Source organism: Amblyomma americanum, chromosome 11 (assembly GCF_052857255.1).
Source record: "Amblyomma americanum isolate KBUSLIRL-KWMA chromosome 11, ASM5285725v1, whole genome shotgun sequence".
Classification (NCBI taxonomy): domain Eukaryota; kingdom Metazoa; phylum Arthropoda; class Arachnida; order Ixodida; family Ixodidae; genus Amblyomma; species Amblyomma americanum.
The window spans coordinates 14,868,513-14,892,496 of NC_135507.1; the positions used below are offsets into that span (position 1 = coordinate 14,868,513).

The 23,984-nt window shown below is 42.8% G+C and overlaps 1 protein-coding gene and 1 long non-coding RNA gene across 3 annotated transcripts; one reads left to right on the forward strand and one right to left on the reverse strand.

Annotated features, from left to right (window-relative positions):
• Nucleotides 1–752: 752 nt before the first annotated feature.
• LOC144110686 (uncharacterized) lies at nucleotides 753–17,500 on the forward strand. Of its 2 annotated transcripts, none has more exons than XM_077643745.1 (4): nucleotides 753–831; nucleotides 4,859–5,076; nucleotides 8,445–8,572; nucleotides 10,493–17,500. In XM_077643745.1, exons 2-4 carry the CDS (start codon nucleotides 4,977–4,979, stop codon nucleotides 10,802–10,804), a joined length of 540 nt encoding a protein of 179 aa, XP_077499871.1. In that variant the 5' UTR covers nucleotides 753–831; nucleotides 4,859–4,976; the 3' UTR covers nucleotides 10,805–17,500. The 2 variants fall into 2 exon arrangements, with proteins under 2 accessions (XP_077499871.1, XP_077499870.1); XM_077643744.1 differs by having other exon boundaries at nucleotides 758–1,181.
• Nucleotides 17,501–19,965: 2,465 nt separating this feature from the next.
• Nucleotides 19,966–23,654, reverse strand: LOC144110687 (uncharacterized). The gene is made up of 2 exons (XR_013309899.1): nucleotides 23,460–23,654; nucleotides 19,966–20,218 (listed from the first exon to the last, which is right to left on the reverse strand). It is a non-coding gene; the product is annotated as an uncharacterized LOC144110687 (long non-coding RNA).
• Between the last annotated feature and the right edge of the window lie 330 nt (nucleotides 23,655–23,984).

Genomic DNA, 23,984 nt, shown 5'->3' on the forward strand with positions numbered 1-23,984 from the left:
TATTTCCAGCTCACCGCAGAGCACACCACCATGCAGGAAAAGATCTAAGGCTAGCTGCTGTACTGTGCTATATTGCTGTCACCATTTTTTTTATCCTTGTTTATATTTAGTGAGGTAAAACAAACTTTACACTCTATAAGGAATGATGAAGAACGAGATTGAAATTTTTAGAGAATTATAAAGCTAGCCCGACCGTAGCACATACTCTACAAAACCATGCAAAAGCGCATCAATGTAGCGAGCTTGATTTACTTACACTTTGTGTTAGCTATTTCGTAAAAGAACAAAATTAAATTCTATGGTGCTTGGCGAATCTGTGGCATGTTCTAATATTGGCAGTCACATGACGTAGGGAACTTAATTAAATTACAGAACGCGTTAGCTATATTGCAAACAAAATTAACATTCTATGGTGATTAGCGACTTTGTGGCATATGCTTAATTTTGGCAGTCTCATCAATTTCCAGAGGTCAGCAAATGATGGCACACGGGTTTTCAAATTCGCCGCGTGTTTGGAGAAGTGGGCTTGACAATCACATGAGCAACTAAACGCAAGCAATAAACTTTGCTTGTAGGGCATCTAAATTTAGGATGACCCAACTCGCCGGCCGGCAGTCGTTGCACTGCGCACGCGGCGTAGTGTGATGAAATCGGGCTGCAGGCCAGCGTCGCCGGGGGCGCCGCAGAACAAAGCGATTCTAGCCTCCTTAGCGTGGCGGCGTGGCGCGCATGCATAGGACGCATGGACCTCGGAATTGAGTTGCAAATCTTTGAAGCTTCGGCGTAGTACCGCGTGCGCTTCAGCTTCAGTCCGACCGCCGTTGTTACGCTGTTATTACCACTTTATTGCCTCGCTTTGTGTAGCCGGCACAAGAGGGCAGCAGCGGTAGAGGAGGGCTGAATTTACAAAGTAACCGAGTGTAACCGAGCAGACGCTTTCATATCCCTTTCTCGCTGTTTTGCTCTCCTTACCATTACGAAACGTGTGGCATAAATAACAGCGGCGCCAGCGCTTCTTTGGCTGGTTCATGCTTTAGGCACAGGTACGGCCGCACTTTCGCTCACACGGTCCGTGCGTGCTGTGTGGCTTTCACGTGTGTAGACTTGTGTACGGTGCGATTTTTGTGACTGTCAAGCCAGCCTCTGCGTTTTCCTTCTCCCAACAGCGGAATAAACAGGAGGTAACTAACTTACTATTAACGTATTATCAGGCTGCACTCGCTGGTGGCCTTGTCGATAAAGGGTGCGAGGAGCTACTGCGCTCTCTTGAGATAGAACATGCTCGGTGCTCAAATTCTCTAGTTTTTTAGACATAATAGTGTATGCACTGTTAGTGGGGCGTGTCTACTTGCCTGATCACGGCAGTAGACGTAGCAGCGCGTCGAAGTGAAGTACCACTCTTGTGTGCCACGGGTGCCGTGTTTTTGTTTACTAAGAAAACCTTTGTGACATTCTAAACCGGGATATGAAAATGTGCCCTTCGGCGAAAATGCGTGAGGAAAGAAGCAGTGAACGCAACAGGCTAATGTGCCTTTCCGAAGTGTGAAACCAGGGAAAGCGTATACCACTTTCTTCTCTTTTCCTATTTGTCCTGCGATCTGCGCATCGGTCAGTTTCATTCCTGGCTTCTGCGTCTGTGGACGGCGAGCGTAATACGAGTTGCAGCGAACTCGGTTGGCGTCCTTGAGTGCGATCCATGTAAACACGTAGTCCGCGCGTATACATGATCGACATGAGGCCAGTGGAATCGAAAAGAAGAAGCCTTGCGGTGCGGTGCGCGCGCTTTACGTAATGATATGTGGGGAGAAACTTTGCGAATGTATACCGAAGCATGGGCACTCGAAGATTTACGTAGTCGCTTGTACAGGCATTAGTTTGACCCGCCGCGGTGACGCAGTGTATTGGGCGTTCAGCTGCTGATCCCTGGGTAGCGGGTTCGGTCTTGGCCGCGGTGGCCATATTTCGACGCAGACTAAATGCAAAAACGCCCGTTTGCTCTGCGATCTCGACATCTATGCACAGTTTCAGTACATCCCATTTTACACATTTTAAGAATCATTTTGGAAGTTCCAAATGGAACAAAAGTTGAGTTTTTCAGAATTGGAGTAACCATGCAGGAATTTATGAAGTGGACGGCTGATGGACATGCTTTTTGGATATTAAAAATGGCTGTGGAATATCCCCGAATGTCCACTAATGTATGGCCCACAAATTTATGTGGTAAATCCAAATATTGATTTCACATTGAAAAACAAATATTGAGGATTTGCATGCATCGTACGGACATCCAGTCAAAATATTAGTACTGGTGCGCACTTTTTATTGGTGTGCGACCTCTGCATATCCGTGATTACTTGGTAAAAGGATTCTAGAATGAGATTTCACTTGAAAGTCGGAGGTAGCTACAAAAAAAAAAATAATTTGAGCATGAGCAGGCGGGACGTGACCATCCATAGCATTAAATATTTGATACAGTTGCATCTGGAGGCACGCTTTTACTGCATTAGAAGTAATTTCTTGTGTGCTAAAAATTTTCCTTTAGCTCGAAATTTGCCTGGCAGGAAATTGGCTATTACACTTGAGTGATATCTATCACTATTTTCTATGCTTTAGCTGTTAATCTCAGCCAGTGCAGCTCAAGCTATTAAATTAAGTCATTTATCATAACCGGGGGTTGTACTACTCAGTTCAAATTGGAAAAAAAAGTATACAAATTCTATTTTCAAAATTCAATTTTAACCGAAAAAGGTCAGTATTCTTCAAAGGAGAAAATACTAAGGTATGTATTGCCTGCCAGTCTTCGTTGCCCCGCCCCCGGGAGCGAGCAGAAGGACTGCCATGTTTGTGTGTGTGTGTATGCACGTGTGCGTGCATGCATGCAGACCATGTGTTGCAGTCACTACGTGCCGCAAAACTGTTCTGTTTGAACTGGCGACTGTGTTGGCAAGTTGGGTCTGGACGGATGGCTAGGAGCAGAGAAGAGATGCTGGCTGCAGAAAAACACACCACCCTCGAAAAGGGACATTTGATCCTTCCGTAACCATTCGCGAGAGGGCCAATCTTTTAGCGAAATTGAGAAGTCAGTGTAATGCTGCAGCTTTCCAAGAACTTTTCTAAGGGCACCCGGTGTCATCTGAGGAGCATGGTGAAAGAACTGTTGGCCGAGTAGGTTCCGATGGTAAGAGAAGGCATTGAGGAGAGGCAGAGAGACAACAGGAGAGAATGGACACAAGTGCCGTGCCAACAGGCCACACCCTGGCTGAGAAGTTGTCCTGCAATTACACATTGATGTAATCAAATTCTATATTCAGCAATTTTTGTTGAGTGGTTCATATGAATTGGGAGAGCAGAACAGAAGAAAAACACCTTCTGTTCAATTGCATGAAAATCACGGGTGCAGTGAGACACTGTTAGTTTTACATTAAATAGCCGAGTTGTATGCTTTCAGGCATTTCTTCATTGCTTTACACACCTCTGCAGACCGGGAGGTTTCACACCTTACCAAACTTCATTTGCAAGCGTAGTGATGTTCACTGTTGTCACATGGAAAGGGAAGTTACCTGGATAAGTAGATTTGTCCACACCATTTATAAGCATCGCAAAAAGAGTGTCGTTTTTGGTCTACTGAAACGGTTCAGTGGTAGTTCCATCACTGCAGTCAGCATGCAGAGGTCCAGCCCTCTGCTCAACCAAGAGCAACAGCCCAAAGGCGACATGATAACGAAGTTTTTAAAAGTGAACTTCAGTTTGTGTTTTTTGTCTGACGGTTCCATCATTTACCTTACACTTGTTTCTTAAATAACAATGCCATATCCTTCGAAAAGCACAGCTGTATGTACAGTACGGTCCACTGCTAAAGGGAACATGCTATTGCGTGGCCTCCACGCTTCACGAAGTCCTGCTGCTTAGTCGCTCCGAGAATGAGCGGCATGAGGGCCATGCGCGGAAATTCCAGCCTCCATGCTTACTGGGCATGCGCCTTGTGGCGATAATTCACACAAGTTCTCGGTGGCAGCGCTCTGTGAAGCACGGAGACCACGCGATCGCATGTTTCCTTTAACAGTGGACTGTACTGTACAACCATGTGTGTGTTAATTATCGGCAAAGCTACTGCTGGTGCTGACAAAATGGCCAAAATATACAAGCTACTTGGCTGCACAGGAACGCTACATTAGCATTATCATAAACACGACTATGCTTACTGCAAGGCAAAGTGCTCCCCAATATCTATGATTAACCCGGTCCTATGATACCACCGTAAAAAAAAAAAAGGTAATAATATTGGAAAATAATATTGCTGAAAGCAGCTGGAACCTGCGTTTTGAAATCAACACCATTTTTTTTTTGCAAACATTGATTTCTTCTCTACATGTTGCATGAGGAGCATTTGGCATGTCTATGTTTTATACAAAGAGGGCCAGTGTCTTTGTAGTATCACATCATCATCGCAAGGAGTAAAATACTTGTTCGGCTCTTTATCACGCTGTTTGTTTAATCTTTTTTGACTGCTTTAGGTTGGAAAGGGAAAGCATTCTTTTTCGTCATTATTGTCATCTGTCGAACTACTAAAGTGAGCTTGGAACTATCAGTGAAACGTTATTCAGGGTTCTACATTTCCTAGCTCCTTAAAAAGGCTATAAGTATGAGTGAAGCCTTCATGCAAGAAAGTAGTGCCCCCTACCCATGTCTCTTTTGAATTGTAAAAGAAAACTGGCATTTTGTTGGAATTGCAATGTATTTCACATGGGCCTGTACATATAAAATAGATGCTTTTCTGCAAGCATTTAGTTGCAATGTGCTCAATTAAACAGGTATTCATTTAAGCCACTTGTAATATCATGCTTCTTCTCGGGTGCAGGTCTGCCTGAGGAAGTTCATCTGATGAAGGGGAACAGCTCGAGGACAGGAATTGTCTTTTTAATGACCCAGCCTGCCAAGAAGTTTTAACACAAGTTCATCTGAACTTTGGAGGCAGCATGGATCGTTTCATACAAAACACAGCTGGAGGCATCTGCATCGGCAGCTTTCTTTGGAATGTTGTTCATTCCTCTGATTTTGAAGATGCTCGCAAGAAAAGTAAGATTCTTTGCCACTGTCATTTTAAACTGAAAATATTGAGCCTCGCAGTTTCTGACCTGTAGACATTATGTCTAATTTTATTTGATCATAAGGAATGTTGCACAAGCTGGGTGGGATGCATGTGTATGTATATATGACAAATTTGTCTATCAGAAATGCATCTCATCCACAGGAGCAGACAATAAAAGGTAGCAAGTGATAAGAAATTTCTAAACAACAGGAGGAAAAGAATAGTTAGAAGAGCTTTGCAAATGGCAATGAAACTAACGTGAAAATACTTGAGAACTGCGCAGGCAGTACCAAGTTGAAGTAATTCGTATTGGTAATACTTCATGTTGGCTGTGTTCACAAACTGTTGATCACGGCAAGTGAAAAAAATCGTTAGTCTGCAAATGTTTTATTTTCTCTGTTCAGTGTGACTAGATATGCTTTCAGAAAGATGTTGAGAGGGTTACCTCCTCACGAAGAAAAAGGCAGACACATGCCACTGTACTTTTGTAACAGTCAGACACGTTACGGTAAAAATGTGTAAGTTAAAGATGAACCTAAATGTTGCAGTTGATCTATTGCGTTTTTTTTTGTTACAAGTAGCAGCAACTTGTAGTCAAAGCAACTAAGTCACTTGTAGCACATTTCCTGCGGGGCAAGAAATTAAATTGCACTAGGCGATTGATCATAGACTCAAGCATTACTGAGCCATTGATGGTAACTTCATTTGAAAGCATCTTTGCCTTGTTAGAAAGCACAACTAATCATGGTGAGTGACTAAATCACTCACCATGATAAAAACTAAATCAGGGTGAGTGAACTGTGATGCTGGCACAAAAGCAGCTGTGCAGTGTATAATAGAGTGGAGCATTAAATTTCTTTTTGTACTTAACTCACGTTTTGCAGTCATATCCATAATGGCAAGACGGGCGAGTTGGTGATACATACTTAAGGGAAAATAGCGCAAAAGACGGGGACAAGAAAAAAAACAACAGGACCAGTGCTGGTCCTGTTGTTTTCTTCACTTGTCCCCGTCTTTTGCGCTATTTTCCCTTAAGTATATATCCGTAATACCTTTTGAGCACGGCATGTGGCAGTGTCATGCTTAGTAGCAGGTACTTTACGAATTACACATCACTGTAGCTGCTTGCTTACAAAAAAAAAATTGCTTGAAACTGTACCTGAGCAGCCCTGTTAGTAATACCTCGTGGTCTTATGCTCGGCAGCCATTTTAGTGCGTGTTGGCTATCAGTAAATCGCAACCTTACAATCAGCATTGAAATTTGTTGTGCTATCTTTGAGCACTGAAATTAATTTATCGTTCTTATCTTTTTATCGTTTGCATGGCAAATATTTCAGAGTTATAGTTGACATGTTAATGCATCTGGTTGATCTTCTTATATATGCATAATTTTTGTACTTCTTCTGTTGCGTATTCTATGATTGCTTCAGTTCACCAGTTATGAGCCTAATTAGAACAGTTCATCTTTATTGCTCTATTGAAAAGCTTATAGAAGAGATTGCTGAGCACATTGCTATAGCTATGGGTTAGACATTGCAGCTTTTATTTTCGGAAAATTCAGCTGACTTTTCTCGGTGTTCATTACAGAACGCAGTTGTTTGTTTTGGTGAGTAAAATTTTCCGCGAAAGCATCACCGGTCTTTTTCGTGGATATATGTGGCACTGTTTTGAGCTCAGAATCACATATAATTTATCTGTGCTTGGCAGTTAGTGAAAGTAGTATGTGTATAAGTAATTAATGCTCCAATAGTCGTTTACAGTGGCTGCAGTATGAAACACTACCACCATAAAAAAAAGAGCATGTAAGTTAAGTGATCCGGCCATGAGAAAAAGTAAATAGCTTATTTCTATTGTGTGGCTTATTTCTTGATTGTGCAAAGTGCCAAACAAATGAGAGGAAAAAACATGAAATAAAAGGGGAACAACACATGTAGACTGCATTTGCCTTCCTTAGCTAATGGGACCAGGCCTTTCTGTCTAGTTGGCTTCATGTTAGAATATTTTTATTTGTCTTGTGGATAAATGGAAGGGTATTTGTTGCTTGCAACACTCTGCTTACGCCTTCAGTCATGGAACAAACTGTGAAAGCAACAAATGCATCATAAGAACTAAGTTTCAGGTTAAAAGGAAAGAAATAGTGATCACTCCTCCTGCAATTCGAAAGGGGCCAGAAAGCCTCTGGTCACGTAGTCCGGCTAGCAAGGGCAAGGATGGAAGTACCTTAGAATCATTGTGGGTGCCAGAAAATGACACATTTTTGTGATGCTTGTGCATTGTTTCAACATGACGATAACTTGCTATGGTTACAATTATTGTCAATTCCCTTACATGCCATACAAACACTCTTATACCGTGTAGAGGCTCTGAGAAGGTGATGACAATCTTTGAGCAGAAGGTGATATGCTAATAGACAAAACTTAACGATGTTGTATAGCCATTTCAGCTGCGCCCGGCATTAGTCTAAAGTAGTGGAGCAATGACTGAAAATGCACAATTTCGCTGCTAAATCAAATGGCTGTTTCACCGTGCTGTCTGACAGCAGTCTCATGATGCTCCTGGTTTCCACACCTCGGTAATTTGCTCTTGTTATTGACTGTGGCTCGTACTCACTAGTTGGCAAGCTTTGGCGCGCATTTGAAGAAAACAGGCCTTTTTTTGTTTAAAACCGAATTTCAAACACTTGTCTTTGCATGTTTATTTTTTTTTTTTCGGTTCAGACTCAGAACTCCAGCCCTTAGCTATAGCACATAGTGCCCTCAAAGGGGCACTGAGGACAGCTCCACCTGTTTTTTTTTCCTAATGAAATTCGATTGCATGACTTTTTGTGGCTTTGTGGACGTTTCTTTGGAAGCAAAAGATGTGCTTATTCCTGAGAACTTTCAAGTTAAAAATGTAATACTGTTTTCCCGCCACTCAGTCCAAACTTGTAGTGATGATGTCGTCGAGAAAATTATGGACTCTGTGACTGCTAATAATTAATAGCTGCGTAATCAGGCCTCTGAAATTGACAAAAAAAAATACTCGACACATTCATAATTTGCTTGTGAACACAACATGCGGTGGCAATACCTTTTATTTCATTTTTTGTTCTGTTCTTGCCCCTTTGAATGTACGCAGCCTGTTTCACATCAAAATGTGATAACCAATCAATACAGCCCAGAATCAATTTTTACTCAGGGTTCCTTCTAAGAAAAGTTGATTTAAAACCAGCAGGACCACAAGAGATGGCTGCTACACATTTTTTCTGGACTGAAATTTAGCTTGCACTGGCTAATGATAGGGCTGTCTCCTGAAAATGATGTCAACTGTAACTGTGAAAGGCTTATAAATAATTAACCTTTTATTTTCTGTGCAGTGAGGGAAAAAATGGACAGGTCTTTCACTGTGGCCCGTTTTGTCGTGCCAATGATCATGGTGCTGATGTTTGTTGGAAGCTGTGTCATCTTTTGGTGCATCTGGTATCACAGACGGCAGCGTTTCTGGGTGAGTGAATGGAACTGCGAACATTGCATAGGTGTGTAACGGCCTTTTTTTCCACAAGGCAGGAGCCTTTGTCATCCGCTTCTTTCACTGAATTAATTTCCACAGACTCGCTCAGTCTTGGAAACACCCAAAACGGTAAGGCTGGCAACGGATTTAAACGAAGAAGTGCTGTATAAAAGTAGACGGATTATGACAATAGAACAAGTACACAGCAAAAAACTAACATAAATGGCAGGTACACGAAGGTGAAGGACAACAAAGATTTTGAAGAACAACACAACTTTATTCATTTATTAGCTGTGGTGTACTATATCAAGTGTGGTTCTTTGATATATATTCCATAATTACAGACATACCTGAAAATTGAATGAATACATGAATAGGTTTAATAACTTTCATTTATAAATGAGATCAAGTGTCATATTATTGAATAATAAATGTAATAAATACTAGATATGTATTATATTTAAGAGTTATTTATTAGAAATATGATCACACCGACTCAAATATCTACAGTTACCAACTTTTAATTGCATCTTTTCCCACAGGTATTATGACATGAAGGTAAATTAAATTGCCTACTTTATTGGGGACTCATTTTTTTCTCATTTAATTATGGTAACTCTCATTTTGGTCGAGTACATTTTTGTTTGCAGATCTCCAAGGCCAGTCTACGCTGTCATTCGTTTCCAATCATTCATCACGGAGTCCATAATTATCAGGTTGTTTCAACATACCGAGTGGCAGAAAAAAGTATTTCATTTACAAACCATAATTTTTCAGTAATAAATGCATTTTTTTGCTGCTGAGCGAGCAGTGTTAGAACACAGAAAGTCAAACAGTCGAATTCTATCAAGAACAAAAAGTGCATTGTGTTTCAGACCAGAAAGCAAGTATATGTGTAGGTCTGCCACTGCCCATCCGCGCCTCTGCGCAAGTCAGCCTTAGAATCTGCGCCACACCTGCATGCCATTGCGGGGTTGGACAATCTGGGTCGGAACCATTCCAATGGCAAATTGAATTCCGCCACCTCCCACCTTTAATTCCACTAGTGCATGTCTTGTTAAGCATGCTATATAACCTACAGCTGCTGTAACAGATAAGTCCTTGCACATTTCAGCACTAAAGTGGCCACATTTCCTTTTGTGAAAATATCCACCATGCTTAATTTAAGCACATGTAAATAAGCCAGGACGTTAATTAAATGTGTGCATATATTAAGCATAATTTTTCTGGTTTGATGCCCTTGGATGTTAAAATTCTATGTGTTTCTTTGTTCCCTGACTACAGCTGATTTTTTGGGTCTCTCAGCAAGACTTTTGCAACGTGAAAGAAAACATTAATGCCACATACTGCTTTTTTCCAACACGTTGTTCAGTTTAACTTTAATACAGAATGCATCATCATGAAAAGATGCTCTCAAATTTCAAGTGCATGACCTTGTTGCTTAGGGCCTAATGAAATATTTTTGAAGTGAGTTTTTTTACTGGCTTCAGCATAGTTTCTAGTTACCTTAAAAATGACATTCAGTTTGCCGTTATCTTTGTTGCAGCGTTATGGTAGTTACTGTTGGGGAATTTTCTCCATAGTAAACAGCAAACTGGATTGCCTTTTGAAGCTGACATCGCCACAATAGGTCCATTAGTTCGTCCATCTAGTCACACTCACTCGCTGTCTCATTCCCTCACTCACACTCTTGCTCCTTCCCTCTCTCGCTCACTCAGACGCTTACTTTTCATCGAGGCTTTGATAGATTGCACTGCAGATTATATTTGTGAGGAAAAAAAACATGTGAACTTAAAAAAAAGAACACAGACAATACGTGCTCTAAATACAGATCGCAATGCAATCAGCAGTGGGAGCGGATGACACAGCATCACACTTTTTAGGGTAAATCATTTATTGTATGCCATATTGCAGGCAATGCAGCAGCAGCAGCAGTGCCGTATGCCACCTCCACTGGCGCCAGCTCCGGGTCCTGGCCCAGTGACATCCGGTGCAATCACCTTTGGCCATTCGGAAGTGAATCCTCTCATTCCAAGAGCGGTCACACCTCCTCCACCTGCATTCTATCCACCGCAGCCGGCCACATGCCCAACAGAGGGGCCCTATGCCAATTTCAACAGCGCACCATCAGCTCAGCTGTTAAGTGGAGCAGCAATGCCGTCTGCACCACGTGAACCACCACCCCCTTACAATACTTACAGCAGCGAAACGAAGCAGCCTCTCTGAAACTGCTGAAGACACCACCGAAGGCAAAGGTGGCAAACAGTAAGCACTGCAGACACATGAAGCATTGCAGTTTCATGTGGCTACTCTCATGGTGCTGTCTAAATCTCAGTATCACTATAGCGCACATGAAATGTTCAGTGTGTGAAACTGCACGTTTTCATTCGTATAAGCTAGTCCAGGTATTCTTGACCTTTGTAGCCTTGGGGAACCCCAGGGGCTTTCACAAGGTGCTAAGGAGCTCTACATGTCTTGGCCCTCATTCCTTCCTGCTGAGCATGCACGTAAAGAAGAACATGCTTATGCACAATCCCTAAACAAAGATAGGTGGATTCAGTATAGTTGTGGCTGGTCATAGAGTGAAACAATCTGCTTTAAGGCATTGGAGTATGGCCAGTAGGGTTAATATGGTGAGCTCAAAATTTAAAAGAGGGTAAAAGGAAAGGCAAGGATTGAGGCCTGCATGGATTTATGTGCTTAGGGAACTCAAAAAGTACTCCAAGGAACCCTATAGTTCCATAGAAGCTAGTTTAGGAACGCTGCTTTTTTGCTGCTGAGTGTAATTTACAAAGTGTTGCTTTTTTACTTTGCACTGCTGTTGAGCTGCGGTGGATTGAGCTAGATAACAGGTTTGCCTGGTAATGGTTGTGAGTTTGTTTCACGAGTGAAAGTTTCTGAATTCAGATCCCTGCAGTACTTGAAGGAACTGCCATTGAGATAGATGATGGCAGGGTTGGCTTGTGGTTGTGAGTTTGTTTCATGAGTGAGTTTCTGGATTCAGATCCCGGTACTACTTTAAGGAACAGTCACTTTCATTTTTTTTTTTTCCATTTGAATTTTTTCTGCGTTAGTGTTCAGTGTGCACAGAGGAGACAAACTTGTAAGGTCCGTGTAGTTTCTCAGACCTAACTAATTGTCTGCACATCTCAGTGTTCTATGTCACTGTTGGGTTACTGTTGTCAGGGTCAACATTGTGGTGTGCTTGCTCTCATCAGTTGTGTTGGCCGTCACATTTATTTTTTCTGAGTTGAAAGCAATGCCAGCATCTTAACCCCTTAGCGGACTTGGGTGATCCAGGCTCTTCAAAAGCCGGCTTTCATTTCTGTTTATGACAAGTCCAGCTTGTCGTGTGTTTTCTGGCACTATGTGTCTTGTTAAGGCAAGTTGGCCTCGTCCATAGCATTTTTTTTGTTTGCCGAAGGATGGCAGCATGGGTACTAAATGGCCATTGTGGTACCATTTTCGAAAAAAAGTTTGTCCAATAGGGAGCTAATGTGCGTCAAGCCAAAGTGACACCTTTACTCCTATTCCTGTCCTCTTCATATGGTGCCTGCATTTCTTTTGCGTGTCTTGCTTCCTGTGGAAAGTAGGGTCAGGGCATGCAGCAGTAAGAGCCACAGAAGTTCACAGTTTGCAATGTATTCATCTGCGTTTTTCACATGCACAGATTTCACTCTGGTCTTGTCATCAGGTGAAATGTGAAGCAGTTTGGTAAAACTGGTGATGGCATAGTTTTAAAAACCTAGGTGTTTGTTATTGCTGTTTGGTTGTTATTTTTCTGTAAGCATGCCTAACACTGTTCTGCCCGCCAGTTTATGGTGGACTTTGTTCTGGAGGAATGAATCTATGCTAATACTGTTGTCGTGTGTGCCTGTGCATGTTCCACAGCATTCAGTACCATTGCTGGGTACAGGGGGTGATGCATGTTGTCTAAGCCTTTGCTTTTCATACTGATTATTTTTACTGGATTGTCATTCAGTCCCTTTTTTACTCTTGTCATTTTTATATTCATTCATGCTTCAACCACCAGCATGTGTTGTACTTCAGCTAGCGGACAACATCTGAGGCACACATTCATAATCTTGCCTTGCCAACCTTACCAGCTGGACAGCTTTTGAGACAAACAAAAAGTGCACCTTACTTTATCTTCACTCCAAAATGCAGCCTATTGGGCATGTGGGAAGCTTGCAATACCTTCTTTTTTCTAATTGCAGAGTCAATTTTGTATGTAGCTTGTATGTAGCATTGTACTGGCATGCAGCAGTAACTTTATAAGTCACTTTGGCATTAACTGCCCATAGGTATCACCATGTCACAATATTCAACTTTGAATCGAACAAAATTTCTTGACTCCTGGAAATGTTTTGGAAGTTCTCTGTGTGACTGAGAAGAATTAATGCATGTGTTGATATTTATGTGTACGGTTTTGTGGCACTTTTTTCCCAATATCCATTGTTCAGCATCTTGAGTACTGTAGAAAACAAGTACATATACAGTGCTGTGCTGACTGGCATCTGTAGACGAGAGATAGTACCTCAGTGTTCATTCTGTGCTTTGTTGTTACGTTTATCTAAATATATATTTATAATACCTTGCGCAGCCCAAAAGGCCATTGAGTTAAGGGTACAGAAACAATACTATTATTACAGAAGAAATAAAAGCAGAAATGCAAGTGAAATTGTTTAGAGTTTTGCACACGTAAAAGACCAACACAGGAAAGACAATGAAGAAAGAGCGCAAACTATCGACTTGTTTTATTGGTTTTATTACAGCTTATATAGTCAGTGTACACACATGCATAAAAAGAGAGGGAGAGAGGGCAAATCAAGCCTGTTCACAAATGGACAATATCTGCCAGAAAGTTTTTTTCCACATTATACAGGGTAACAGAAGTGTCACTAATGCTGTCCTCACTCTTTTCCTTGATGTGGTACGCTTCTAGAAGCTCGCTAGCTACTTTGTCTTTTCTCCTGCCTAGACTCTTAACGCTCCTGAGCCGTGCCTGACAACCTTTGCATGTAATGCAATGAGCCGGAAAGTTCGCTCCTTCTCTGTTCCAAATTGACAGCGCATGATCTGCTTGTTCATTCACTCAGCGGCCTGTCTGGCCAACATAACGTGACCACACTTGAGCAGGGTTTGATATATTATGCCCAAGGTACATTTGACGTATATTTTCGCCTGCTTTATTCTGCATCTGCCTTGTAGTAGAGCTCCTTCATTGCAGATCCTCAGGCATAACCTGGTGAGCTTTCATGGCGCTGAAAAAAAAACATGTGGATGCCAGGCCTCTTTGCCACTTTTTTCATGTTCTAGGCAAAATTTGTGCATATACGGCACAACCGTGGCCTTCTTTCTCAGCATGCACTCAGTGGTGTTGCTGCGTTTTTCTTTCTTTTACTGTCTGTAGAAGGTTCTCAGCCACAGCTGAGATGACCTCGGCAGGGCAAGCCGCCTGAAAGCAGCCTGTTAATCGGATTATAGAAGCTGGTTTGCATTGCATGCGGGCATGACTTTGTAGGAGCATATTCTAGGCATGAGCTTGCTATAGCTCTCTTAACTATCTTCAAATGCGCAGTCATATGGAAAAAGCTGTTTGTGTGCTTGTGGAGCGTAGTGCCAGCAGATATGATGCAAGCCAAACTGGAGGTTACTATGCTCCAACAATGATATGATCCTTCAACACTGCCTGTGATGTGTTCGTTTCTTTACCTGTGTCTTTTGCGCAGTTTCTAGCCTTCCAAAATTCATATCATACAAAACAGATTAACATAACTACATGTGACATAGAAAATATGTTGTCTTGTTTATTGCTTGTTGTTTGTTCATTCCTTGGTAGCGAGCATTTCAGATGTTCAGCTGGTCCTTTTGCTTCCCCCTGAATTTAAGCGAGTGGGCTATTTCCAAAAACTTAAAAATGTACACTCTTGACACCATTTATGCTGCTTGAGCTAATGACAGAAAGACTAGAGAATTTTTTATGCTTTCCAGATTCCTTCAATATCATTAGTGACATTGTCAGCTATTCTAAATCTACAAATATCAAATTTCCGATGACAGGTGTAAGCCAGTGCTTTACACCCTTTATTGTTCTCTACTTTCTGTAGTGATTGGTGCTCTAAAGATTGACTTTGGAGCTTCAGCGGTAGCTCGGGATGGCAGCTATTTTTATGAGAGTGCCACAACATGTCCTGGGATCTTGAGGGGCAGCTCAGGATGGCATGTATTGTTATGAGGGTACCACAACATGGATGCAACAATGTTGAAGAGATTGTAGTACCCTCCACTCATGGCAGCCTTATTAGCTGACAGCTTTTACAATTGATCATTGCCTAAGAAGTGTTCATGGCATCCCGGAATGTAAAGCAGCGTATACGTGTTGCTTTATACACACATGTTTGGGATTCCTTGAAGAATCATGCAATTCTGAAGTTCACATAGATCATGATCAGTGATATGCTTCTACAGTGGGATGAGATCATACTTTGTACACATTCTTCTCCTATGTAAACTCTCAGTTTGCCTTGTGACTCGTAAGGTTTGAAGGACATTTTGTGCCATACACCTTATATATGTATATGTGCAGATACTTTGGTGTTTAGCTGCTGATCCCAATGTTGTGGGTTTGACCCTGGTGGTGACTGTCTTATTGTGAAGGAGGTGCAATACAAAAATGCCCATGTGTGTGCGATATCAGGGTGTGTTTAAGAACCCGAGGTGGTCTAAATTAATCTATGGCCCTCCATGGGTGTCTCTCATTGCCCGTGCATTGCTTCGGGATGTTAAACCTTCTCGGGATGTTACTCTCTAATTCTCTTTATTTCCCAGCACCGCAGCGGTGGCCAAGTGGTTGAGCATCGGCCTCGCCTCGCATGCGGGAGGTGCGGGGTTCGATCCCCAGTGCCGCCTGGTACCCACCGGTGATACAAAGCGTACAAGCTTTATCCTGGTCTGGTGCTCGGCTTATTTAGGGTGAAATGCTTCGAAAATGGGTCTTTGAACCCACCTTGAGAAATCAAAAATACCTCGTGCCATGGCGCTCTTTGGCCATAGGAACCCTTGCGCCATAAAGATTCATAATCATCATCATCATCAGCTTGTTCATGCAGGAAATCACAGAAGAAAGAACTTCAAAGTTTTATTGCTACAGCAAGTGAAAAGTAAGCATCAAGTGATCACTGTCTTAGCTTGTGCTTGCAGAAGGTTGATATTCACTTGATATTCAGGACCAAAGAAAAAGACATTGCATAGAGGTCACCGCAGCTAAAACTGAAGTACTCAAATTCTTAAATGTTAAAGTACTTTTGCATAATAGTTCCTGACATGCATCTTTAGCGGCATGCAACTGCTTTATGCTCACAAAGAAGTATCAGAAAAGAGTGACTTTATGAATGATTCAAGTCTTTATGTGTAGGACTGTGATACTCGGACGAGTGATAAGCCATTTTTTCATGAATGAAAAATTGTTGTGTACTAAGTCTGGTTATAGCAAGCATGATTGTTGTTCAACTTAATTTTTAAAACAAAATATATTCTACAAGGCACTAATTAATTAATTTAGTGCTCGCACTGAATGGTTGAAGTCTGTTATGTGCTCGGTTTAGGTAACGAAGGTCAGGAGGGTAAAACTAACGTTGTGGCACCATAATCTTTGCTAAGGCCCTACTGAGAGCACTTGGAGTCCTATGTAAGCAGTAGCACTGATGGTCTGCATTTTATTCGCACTGCTATACTGGTCTATGCAGAGCGACTGTGCTTCATGTTGTTGAAGTTGCTGTAGCCCCTGAACCATTTGCTCTGGTCATGTCTCTGGTACTCTTACTTTTTTATGCTATGACAATACCAAATACTTTATGAAGGAACACTAGAACATCACTCCACTATTTTAGCAAATGTTATCTGCTATAGCCTTGTGCGAGGCTGCTGTAAGAAGCACGTCCAGAATTCTTGCTCCCCCAGGCAACAGCTGTAGCTGTTCCGCACTGTCCTCAAAATTTGAGTGGAACAACCATCAAATTTTACCTTGCAGGAAGTCTGTCATCTGTCAAAGCAAAAAATTTGTAGTAGTGCTTTGACACAGGTTACTAGCCTTTGTGCTAAAGCCTAAAACCATGCCCCACTTTAGCAGCAAGCTTGGCTTCTGGTGAATGGGCTTGTAGACATGGTACTTTTTCACTATGTTCGGTCTTGTGCCATCAGTATTCTCTGGAGTTTGCTGCCATGTCATTAAGTAAGAGGTGTCACAAACTTTTTCATTTCATGTGCAGATATGTATTATGCTTGACTAGAATGTGTAGCTGACTTTAAAAAAAAAAATGGCACATGAGCAATGAAGTCATTAGGCAAGAATATTTTTTAGTTTTACACACAGCTGCTCTTCTACAATACAGAGTGACTACTTCTTGGTGACAGCATTCTTGCCAGCTGTCAACCTATAATGTGGTGCTATAGTAAAATTTTTACCATGCACTTTTCGACTGCCTCATAGTATAACCTTGCACAGAACTCTTGTCCTGAGGCTCTGTGCATGTCATGCTTCAAACTTTAATACACTGCCAGCTGACGCAGCAAAATGTGGGACTCAGTACGGGCCGCCGAGCACTTCTTTCCGTTTTTTAACGTCTTGCACATGAAAATGTACTGTGTTTATTTGTCAGGCACAGAACGTCAACATTAATTTGTTTGCAATATCTGTTTTATATTACGTCCGCATTTCTGCCACAGTTTCATGTAAGCTACTGCTCTTGCTTGTGCCTTTTTCACTGTGATGCACAATGTGCTGTCCTGCCTTCATCCAGCAGTACCGTGTTTTGAAGCTTGCAGCATGTGTGTCTTCAGTTCTGCCGAGCTTCTGGTTCAACAAACGTGTACTGAATGTTGTACAGTCAATAAAAGTATTATTATTATTCTTTTATATTACTTCCTGCCAGCGTCAATTAACTTTGCAATGTACTTACATAAACATGGTGCCTTAGCTAAATGTCATTGGAAATGGCTGCAGGTACTACTTTCATGCAAGTTAACATAACTTGAAAACAGTGCTTGCCATCTTTGAGCACATTTATTGCCTTTGAAATATTTTCTGATGCTGTTTGGTGTATGTAATGATGTCACAAGAGTACACTACATCCAAGTTGGGCCGCAATGGGACTAGAAAGGGGTGGAGAAAATTTATTAGCGAACTACTGCGAACAATGTCGGCTACTATTGTCACCCAGAGGAAGCCTAAATTATGACTTCAATGCTCTGTCTGCTTTACTCTCACTTAACATAAATGAGGTATGTCAGTTGTTTACCCCAGCCTATTTAATAAAGTGCTAACGTGAGCATATGCTTGCATAGAGACTTGTCCTTAATGAAATGATTTTGTGTGTTCTTATATTTCTGAATTGCTTTGATATAGCGAACATTATTATGCAGTGCTTCGAGAGAGTTTTTCACCACACTCAAAGGAACTCATGGTTAAGCAGATGTGGAACACGGTACATGAGTGAGCGCCCTCTTCAGAAATATTGGTTTAGTCATTCTAGAGAAGATCAAAATGCACATTTCGGCTGGTCTCATCTTAACCATGAAACGACTTCGGAGGTGCCTACATAAAATGCTTGCATGGTATTTAATGCGTCTATTGAGTGTTCATCCGTATAGCAGTCTTCAAATATGAACGGATAATTTACAAATAATTGGTAACTGTTACAAAAAATTGTTAAATGTTCCCATTCATGCAGCTCACAACAACGTCTGGTGCCGGTTTCTCGGCACCAGAAGCGTGTCTTACGACATAATATCCCAGTGACAACACTGACATCCATGGGTTGTCCCTGTGATGTGTTGAAAGAACATGCCGAAAAACTCGTGCGGGCATCCCTCACAAATCCTGGCCGCACTTTCGATGTCCAAGGGAGGTTTGTAGGAAGTCCCTGATGGTTTTCATAGTTTTAACAAGGACACATTGGTAATTGGTGAAATAATGGTAAATGGTTTATGGTCCCAAGAGAAAAAAACTTGTTGGCCCACGTGAACAATATTTGCAAAGCCAATTGACATTTTCAATGATTTAGGCTTGAAGAAAGAGATGACTACAGCTGTTTACAGTGCTGTAGTTGCTTTCCTCCAGTGCCGACATTTTTATGGGTAAAATCTGCATATCATAACACACTGTCATGGGGAACGTCTAACAACAAGCTGTGTGAAACACGGATCATATGCATGCATCCATAGAACAAACATTTTTCATGCGCTTATATACTCCATATCTAGGACTCCTTTTGGAGGCAGTGACTTTTGCATTTTTAGCAATATTGTTTGATTTAATTATGAATCTGTGATGACACAAGAAATGGAAATCAGCAGACCACGTTTTTCAGATATATTCTGTTAGAAAAAAACGAGTCCACTCTGCCAAATTTGTTGCGAACTTATGCAAATGTACATGAGACATAAAGTCAATGTCCGTAATATCACTCAAATGGGTTATCCACGGGATAATGTGGCAGCTTGACATCTCTACAGAAAGAATATGCATATCAAGATAGCATCCGTAATATCCGAACGGGATATCCACCGGAAAGTGTATATAAAACAAGAACTTGCCACTGACATCCCTTGCAAGTAGTCAAACGTGTTGGGATATTTGGCTATGTTTCGGATATCTGTGGGATATGACTTGAGTCGCTTAACATCAGTAGTGTGAGGGTGCTGTGCCTCACCTCATGTCGGTCAGGTAATTCACTCAATGGAAACAATGAAAAAAATTGAATAAAAATTGAAAAATTGTTTTTGAGGAAAGGAAATGACACAGTAATTTTCTTGCATCTCGGTGGACATAAGAGAAGGGAGGAAGGTGGGAGTGAAAGAAGAGTAAGAGGTGCAGTAGTGAAGGGCTCTGTGATAATTTCGAGGGCCAGGGGATCTTGAACGTGCTGCACTGACATCGCACAGCACGCGAACGGCTTTGGCGTTTCGCCTCTAAATGCGGCCGGGTTCGAACCCAGGAACTCCGGCTTAATAGCCGAGCGTGCTCCCTCGTTGCCCTCCAGTCCCTCGTGGCCGAGTGTCCAGGTGCTTTGGTGCAGCTTGGCGAGGGGGTGTAGTGCCCATGAGTTGAATAGCGTGCTTGGGAACGTGAGGCCAAATGTCGAGAGGATGCATCTTACTAGACTAAGTATTACATGACCCAAGGTCTACCGAAGGTGTGATATGAAAAGGGTTGGTGTTATACTACTCCAATTGAAGCGTCATTTGAGGATTGGTGCGCCAAATGTGGCACTCAAAACGCAACCGGAGTCACGTCCCAGTTGCCAACATTTTACACAAGACAGTTTTCTGAGCTGTTATTAAGAAATGAGATTCACTATGTGTCTTCTGTGGAACACGATTCTGAGTTTAGAAGACTAGCAGCGCAGAGTTTATTAAGTTCCCGGATGTGCGTACATTTTCATCTTCCTGAGAAGTCTAAAATTGTTTTGCAATGGTCTTTGGTGATGCACTTATTGTCGGACGGGCTCCGGATCCAGCCTTTCTTGCAATGGCACCCTGTCACCAGCGCCAGCGGACATATGGTGGCGGGTTTTTCGCCACACTTCTCCTCGCACAGACCGCCATCCCGGTACACTTCGCCCTCGGCGCATGATGGAGCTACGAGAGAAAGATCAGGAGAATGTTCTAGCGGGCTACTTGGCCCATTTCAATAACAGGTAGGACTGCGCGAATAACATGGGACAGGAGACATAGAAACGAAAATGACACCTCGGGAAAGACGAGGTTTGTATACATGTGGTCAGATCGTGCGAATAGAAAACAATAAAAGGAAGTTCTTTAAATAAAGAGGGAAGCGTGACAGAAAAGGACACATTACGTGCTGTAGTAGAAGCTGGTCGATTTTATTATCGGTTCTGCATTCTGAAGAGTTAAAGGGGCGTCGAATAGACCCTGACGAGTATTGGGCCTGTAATGAGTATACCGGGTGTTTATACCGGATTAAAAATGTACCGTGGCGTAATAGGGGAGGCGACTTCAACCATGTTGCTGATCATTTCATGTAATAAGTCAGATTGTGGTTTTATTTTGATGTGATTGCAATGAGGCCTCATCATAGAATAAACCCGCCGTCCTGCGTCTTTTCTCACAAATGTTCTGATTGGCCGAAACAGCGGTGACAGCCATATCAAATCGTGATGTCACAAGTGACGTAACAAAACCAAAAATGTTCTGACACCTGCCGTGCTTGGTTTACCTTATGCAATGCGTAATTCGAGAGTGGACAACATCTTGCCCAGGGAGTCGTTTTTTGGCGCAAAGACTGTGCACCCGAAATCATCGCACAAGTGGGGGACTGTATAGTCGTATGTACAACTCAAGACCGAAGCCGCAAATACCCCTCACATGAGTCCCAACAGCCAATGGCGTTGACAGATTCTCCCCCTGACCTATCCCTTTGGACATGCTGGTGTGAAATCGCAGGGGCTGAAAATTAATGCGGACTAGCCACGGCATTACGAAAGTCAGTCGATGCTATTGGCTGGAGGGCCTCTTTTGAGGGGCATCTGCTGCCTCGTTCTTCGGTTGCACCTGACAACTGAAGCTAGTCGCAACTTCTGTCAGGCATCGGTCAGCAGTCGAAATGTCGACCAACAAATGCAAGGGCATCTATGGGAGCCAGCCTTCCCAGCGAGTTGGTGCCCTATTGAAGGGCAGCGGGCTCGGTGGTGCCCATGACAGAGTTGCTGGTCCAATGATGTATTCTCCATACGTAATATACCCGTAAATAAGTTCCCCCTCGTTATTTTTGTTTGGTCAATTGAATAACAAGTTTGACTACGAAAAATAGTAATTCTGAGGTATTGCGCTTCCATCGAGAATTCCAGTGCAGTGAGACCCAAAAAACGTCCAAGTCATCGGTGCTTATTTAGATACCGTGCTGTAGATTTTTCCGCGGTGAAAAGAAAGCGCGCGAAATATGAAAAAAATCCCGAATGACCACGTACTCCCGCGTCGCGACAGCAGCGCTCTCAAGCGCGGAATTGTGATCGTTGTCGCAGCGTTCGAAGGTGCCGCATGTGACGGGGTGAAAACAATAAAGTGTGCTGTAGCGGGAAAACTTAAAGCAACCCCGTTTCCTGGCTGCATTCAGTACGCAAAATTTGGAGGACGCTTAAAAGGTTCGTCTTTAAGAGTGAGACGCGACAGCGTGGTGCAGCGTTTCCATGGCGTGCACGGAATGCCATCGCCCGTTCGACGCTACGCGTGGCCCGTTGGACAATTTAGGGAAAGGACGCCTGCCTCATATATCTCGGTGAACACACGAACCGAGCCGTAAGGAAAGGAAAATGCAATTAAAATTGGTTTTAAGGAAAGGAAATGACGCCTGTCTTACAATTCTCACTGGACGCCCGTACCACGCCGTAAAAATATTCCTTTACGGCGCGGTTCAGGTGTTCACCGAGACGTGCCATTTTTCGCTCACGGCTAACGCCGGCGACACCGGCTTTTCAACGACACGAGCTCCTTAACGCTGTCGCGTTAAAACAGCGGGCGCGCCGGCTCCCGACAGCTATACGCAGGCCGAAACAGTGAGCTGCGGACGACTGAACACGTCTGACGTCTCGCACGTGACGTCTTTGCGTTCCGACACATTGCTTTACTTTTGAAACTGGTGATTTTGTGCGATAGCATAAAGAGCTAGTCGAGAAAAGCAGCCGTGACGGCATTTGTCGTCGTTTTAAAATATTTCTCCCAGAAATTTCGAGCGGCCCTACAAAAATATATGTCGCATTTCTGTTAACTGCCCCTGTACTGAACCTCCGCGGTGGCTCAGTGGTTAGGGCGCACGGCTACTGATCCGGAGTTCCCGAGCTCGAACCCGACCGTGGCGGCTGCGTTTTTATGGAGGCAAAACGCTAAGGAGCCCATGTGCTGTGCGATGTCAGTGCACGTTAAAGACCCCCAGGTGGTCGAAATTATTCCGGAGCACTTTAATTATTACACTTCTTTCTTCCTTTCTTTTTTTCACTCCCTCCTTTATCCCTTCCCTTATGGCGCGGTTCAGATGTCCAACGATAGACGAGACAGGTACTGCGCCATTTCCTTTCCTCAAAAACCAATTATTATTATTATCTATACTGAAGCGCTCAAAGTGGCCAAAAATGATGCTGCCAGTTTTATTCTGCCGCGGCGGCTGCGTTTTTATGGAGGAAAAACGCTAAGGCGCCCGTGTGCTGTGCGATGTCAGTGCACGTTAAAGATCCCCAGGTGGTCGAAATTATTCCGGAGCCCTCCACTACGGCACCTCTTTCTTCCTTTCTTCTTTCACTCCCTCCTTTATCCCTTCCCTTACGGCGCGGTTCAGGTGTCCAACGATATATGAGACAGATACTGCGCCATTTCCTTTCCCCGAAAACCAATTATTATTATTATTAGTTTTATTCTGCGCCGCCCCATCTTTCCATTACACTTTAGTGAGGCCGCATAACTGTAAAAAAAACAATGTAATTTTCGGAGTTGTAGAATATTCTTAGTCGTCAGTTTTAAACGCTGTAGTATCTTTAGTTTTTATCTATATCTCTGCTTGCTAAGAAACTGATGAATTCACAATATGAAAATTTTCCAAAGCTGGCGATCCTTTCAAGGAGTGAACAAAATTTGTTGCTGTAGTATTAACCGCATTCCTTTCTAGTCCAATAAATTTAATCTAATTCAGCAGTGCATCCAATTAGAACCCCTTTGCGTACTTAGCGCATCGGTGATACAAAGCCGTAAATTGGCTGAAGCTTAAGTTCCCGCTTAAAAGAAACCTCGTCATATCTTCCAGTGCTTCCTGCAGTATGCTGTTGCTTAAGCGTCACGATCCACTTGAGAAACTACACTGCACGCCACTCACCAGCAAAGGAAGTTTTCAGAAGAGTCAGGGCAAAGATGGCAGCGAGAACTGACTTCATTTTCCTCTCGAATATGGTCGCTACGGTGCCTTCGACGATGACTGTCGTTATTGCGCTATCTCCGTGCCCGCGCTCATTTATAGTCGATATAGCATGCGTGCTGTTCGGCTTTCAGTCGCACACTACGCCACCGTTTCATAAACAGCGGATAATGCAACACGAAACAATGGGATGGTTAACGACAAGTCTACTTTTTTTCTGCTTTTGTTTTCGACTGCGTGTCACACGACGTTTTGCCCACTGCTACTGGTGAACGGCGGTCTCAGAAGAAGCAGGTGCACATGGCAGTCCTTTGCGTCGCCATTTTTTTTTGCAAAATATTTTGCGATGGGACTCGATGGACAAGCAAACGGAGCGCGATGCGTGGTAGTGTATTGTCGAACAGTGCTTCGTGGGCTGCATCAGATCGCACGTAAACAAAAAGCGAACGTGTTTTTGCGATTGGTGAGGACGTATGAGTCATGTGT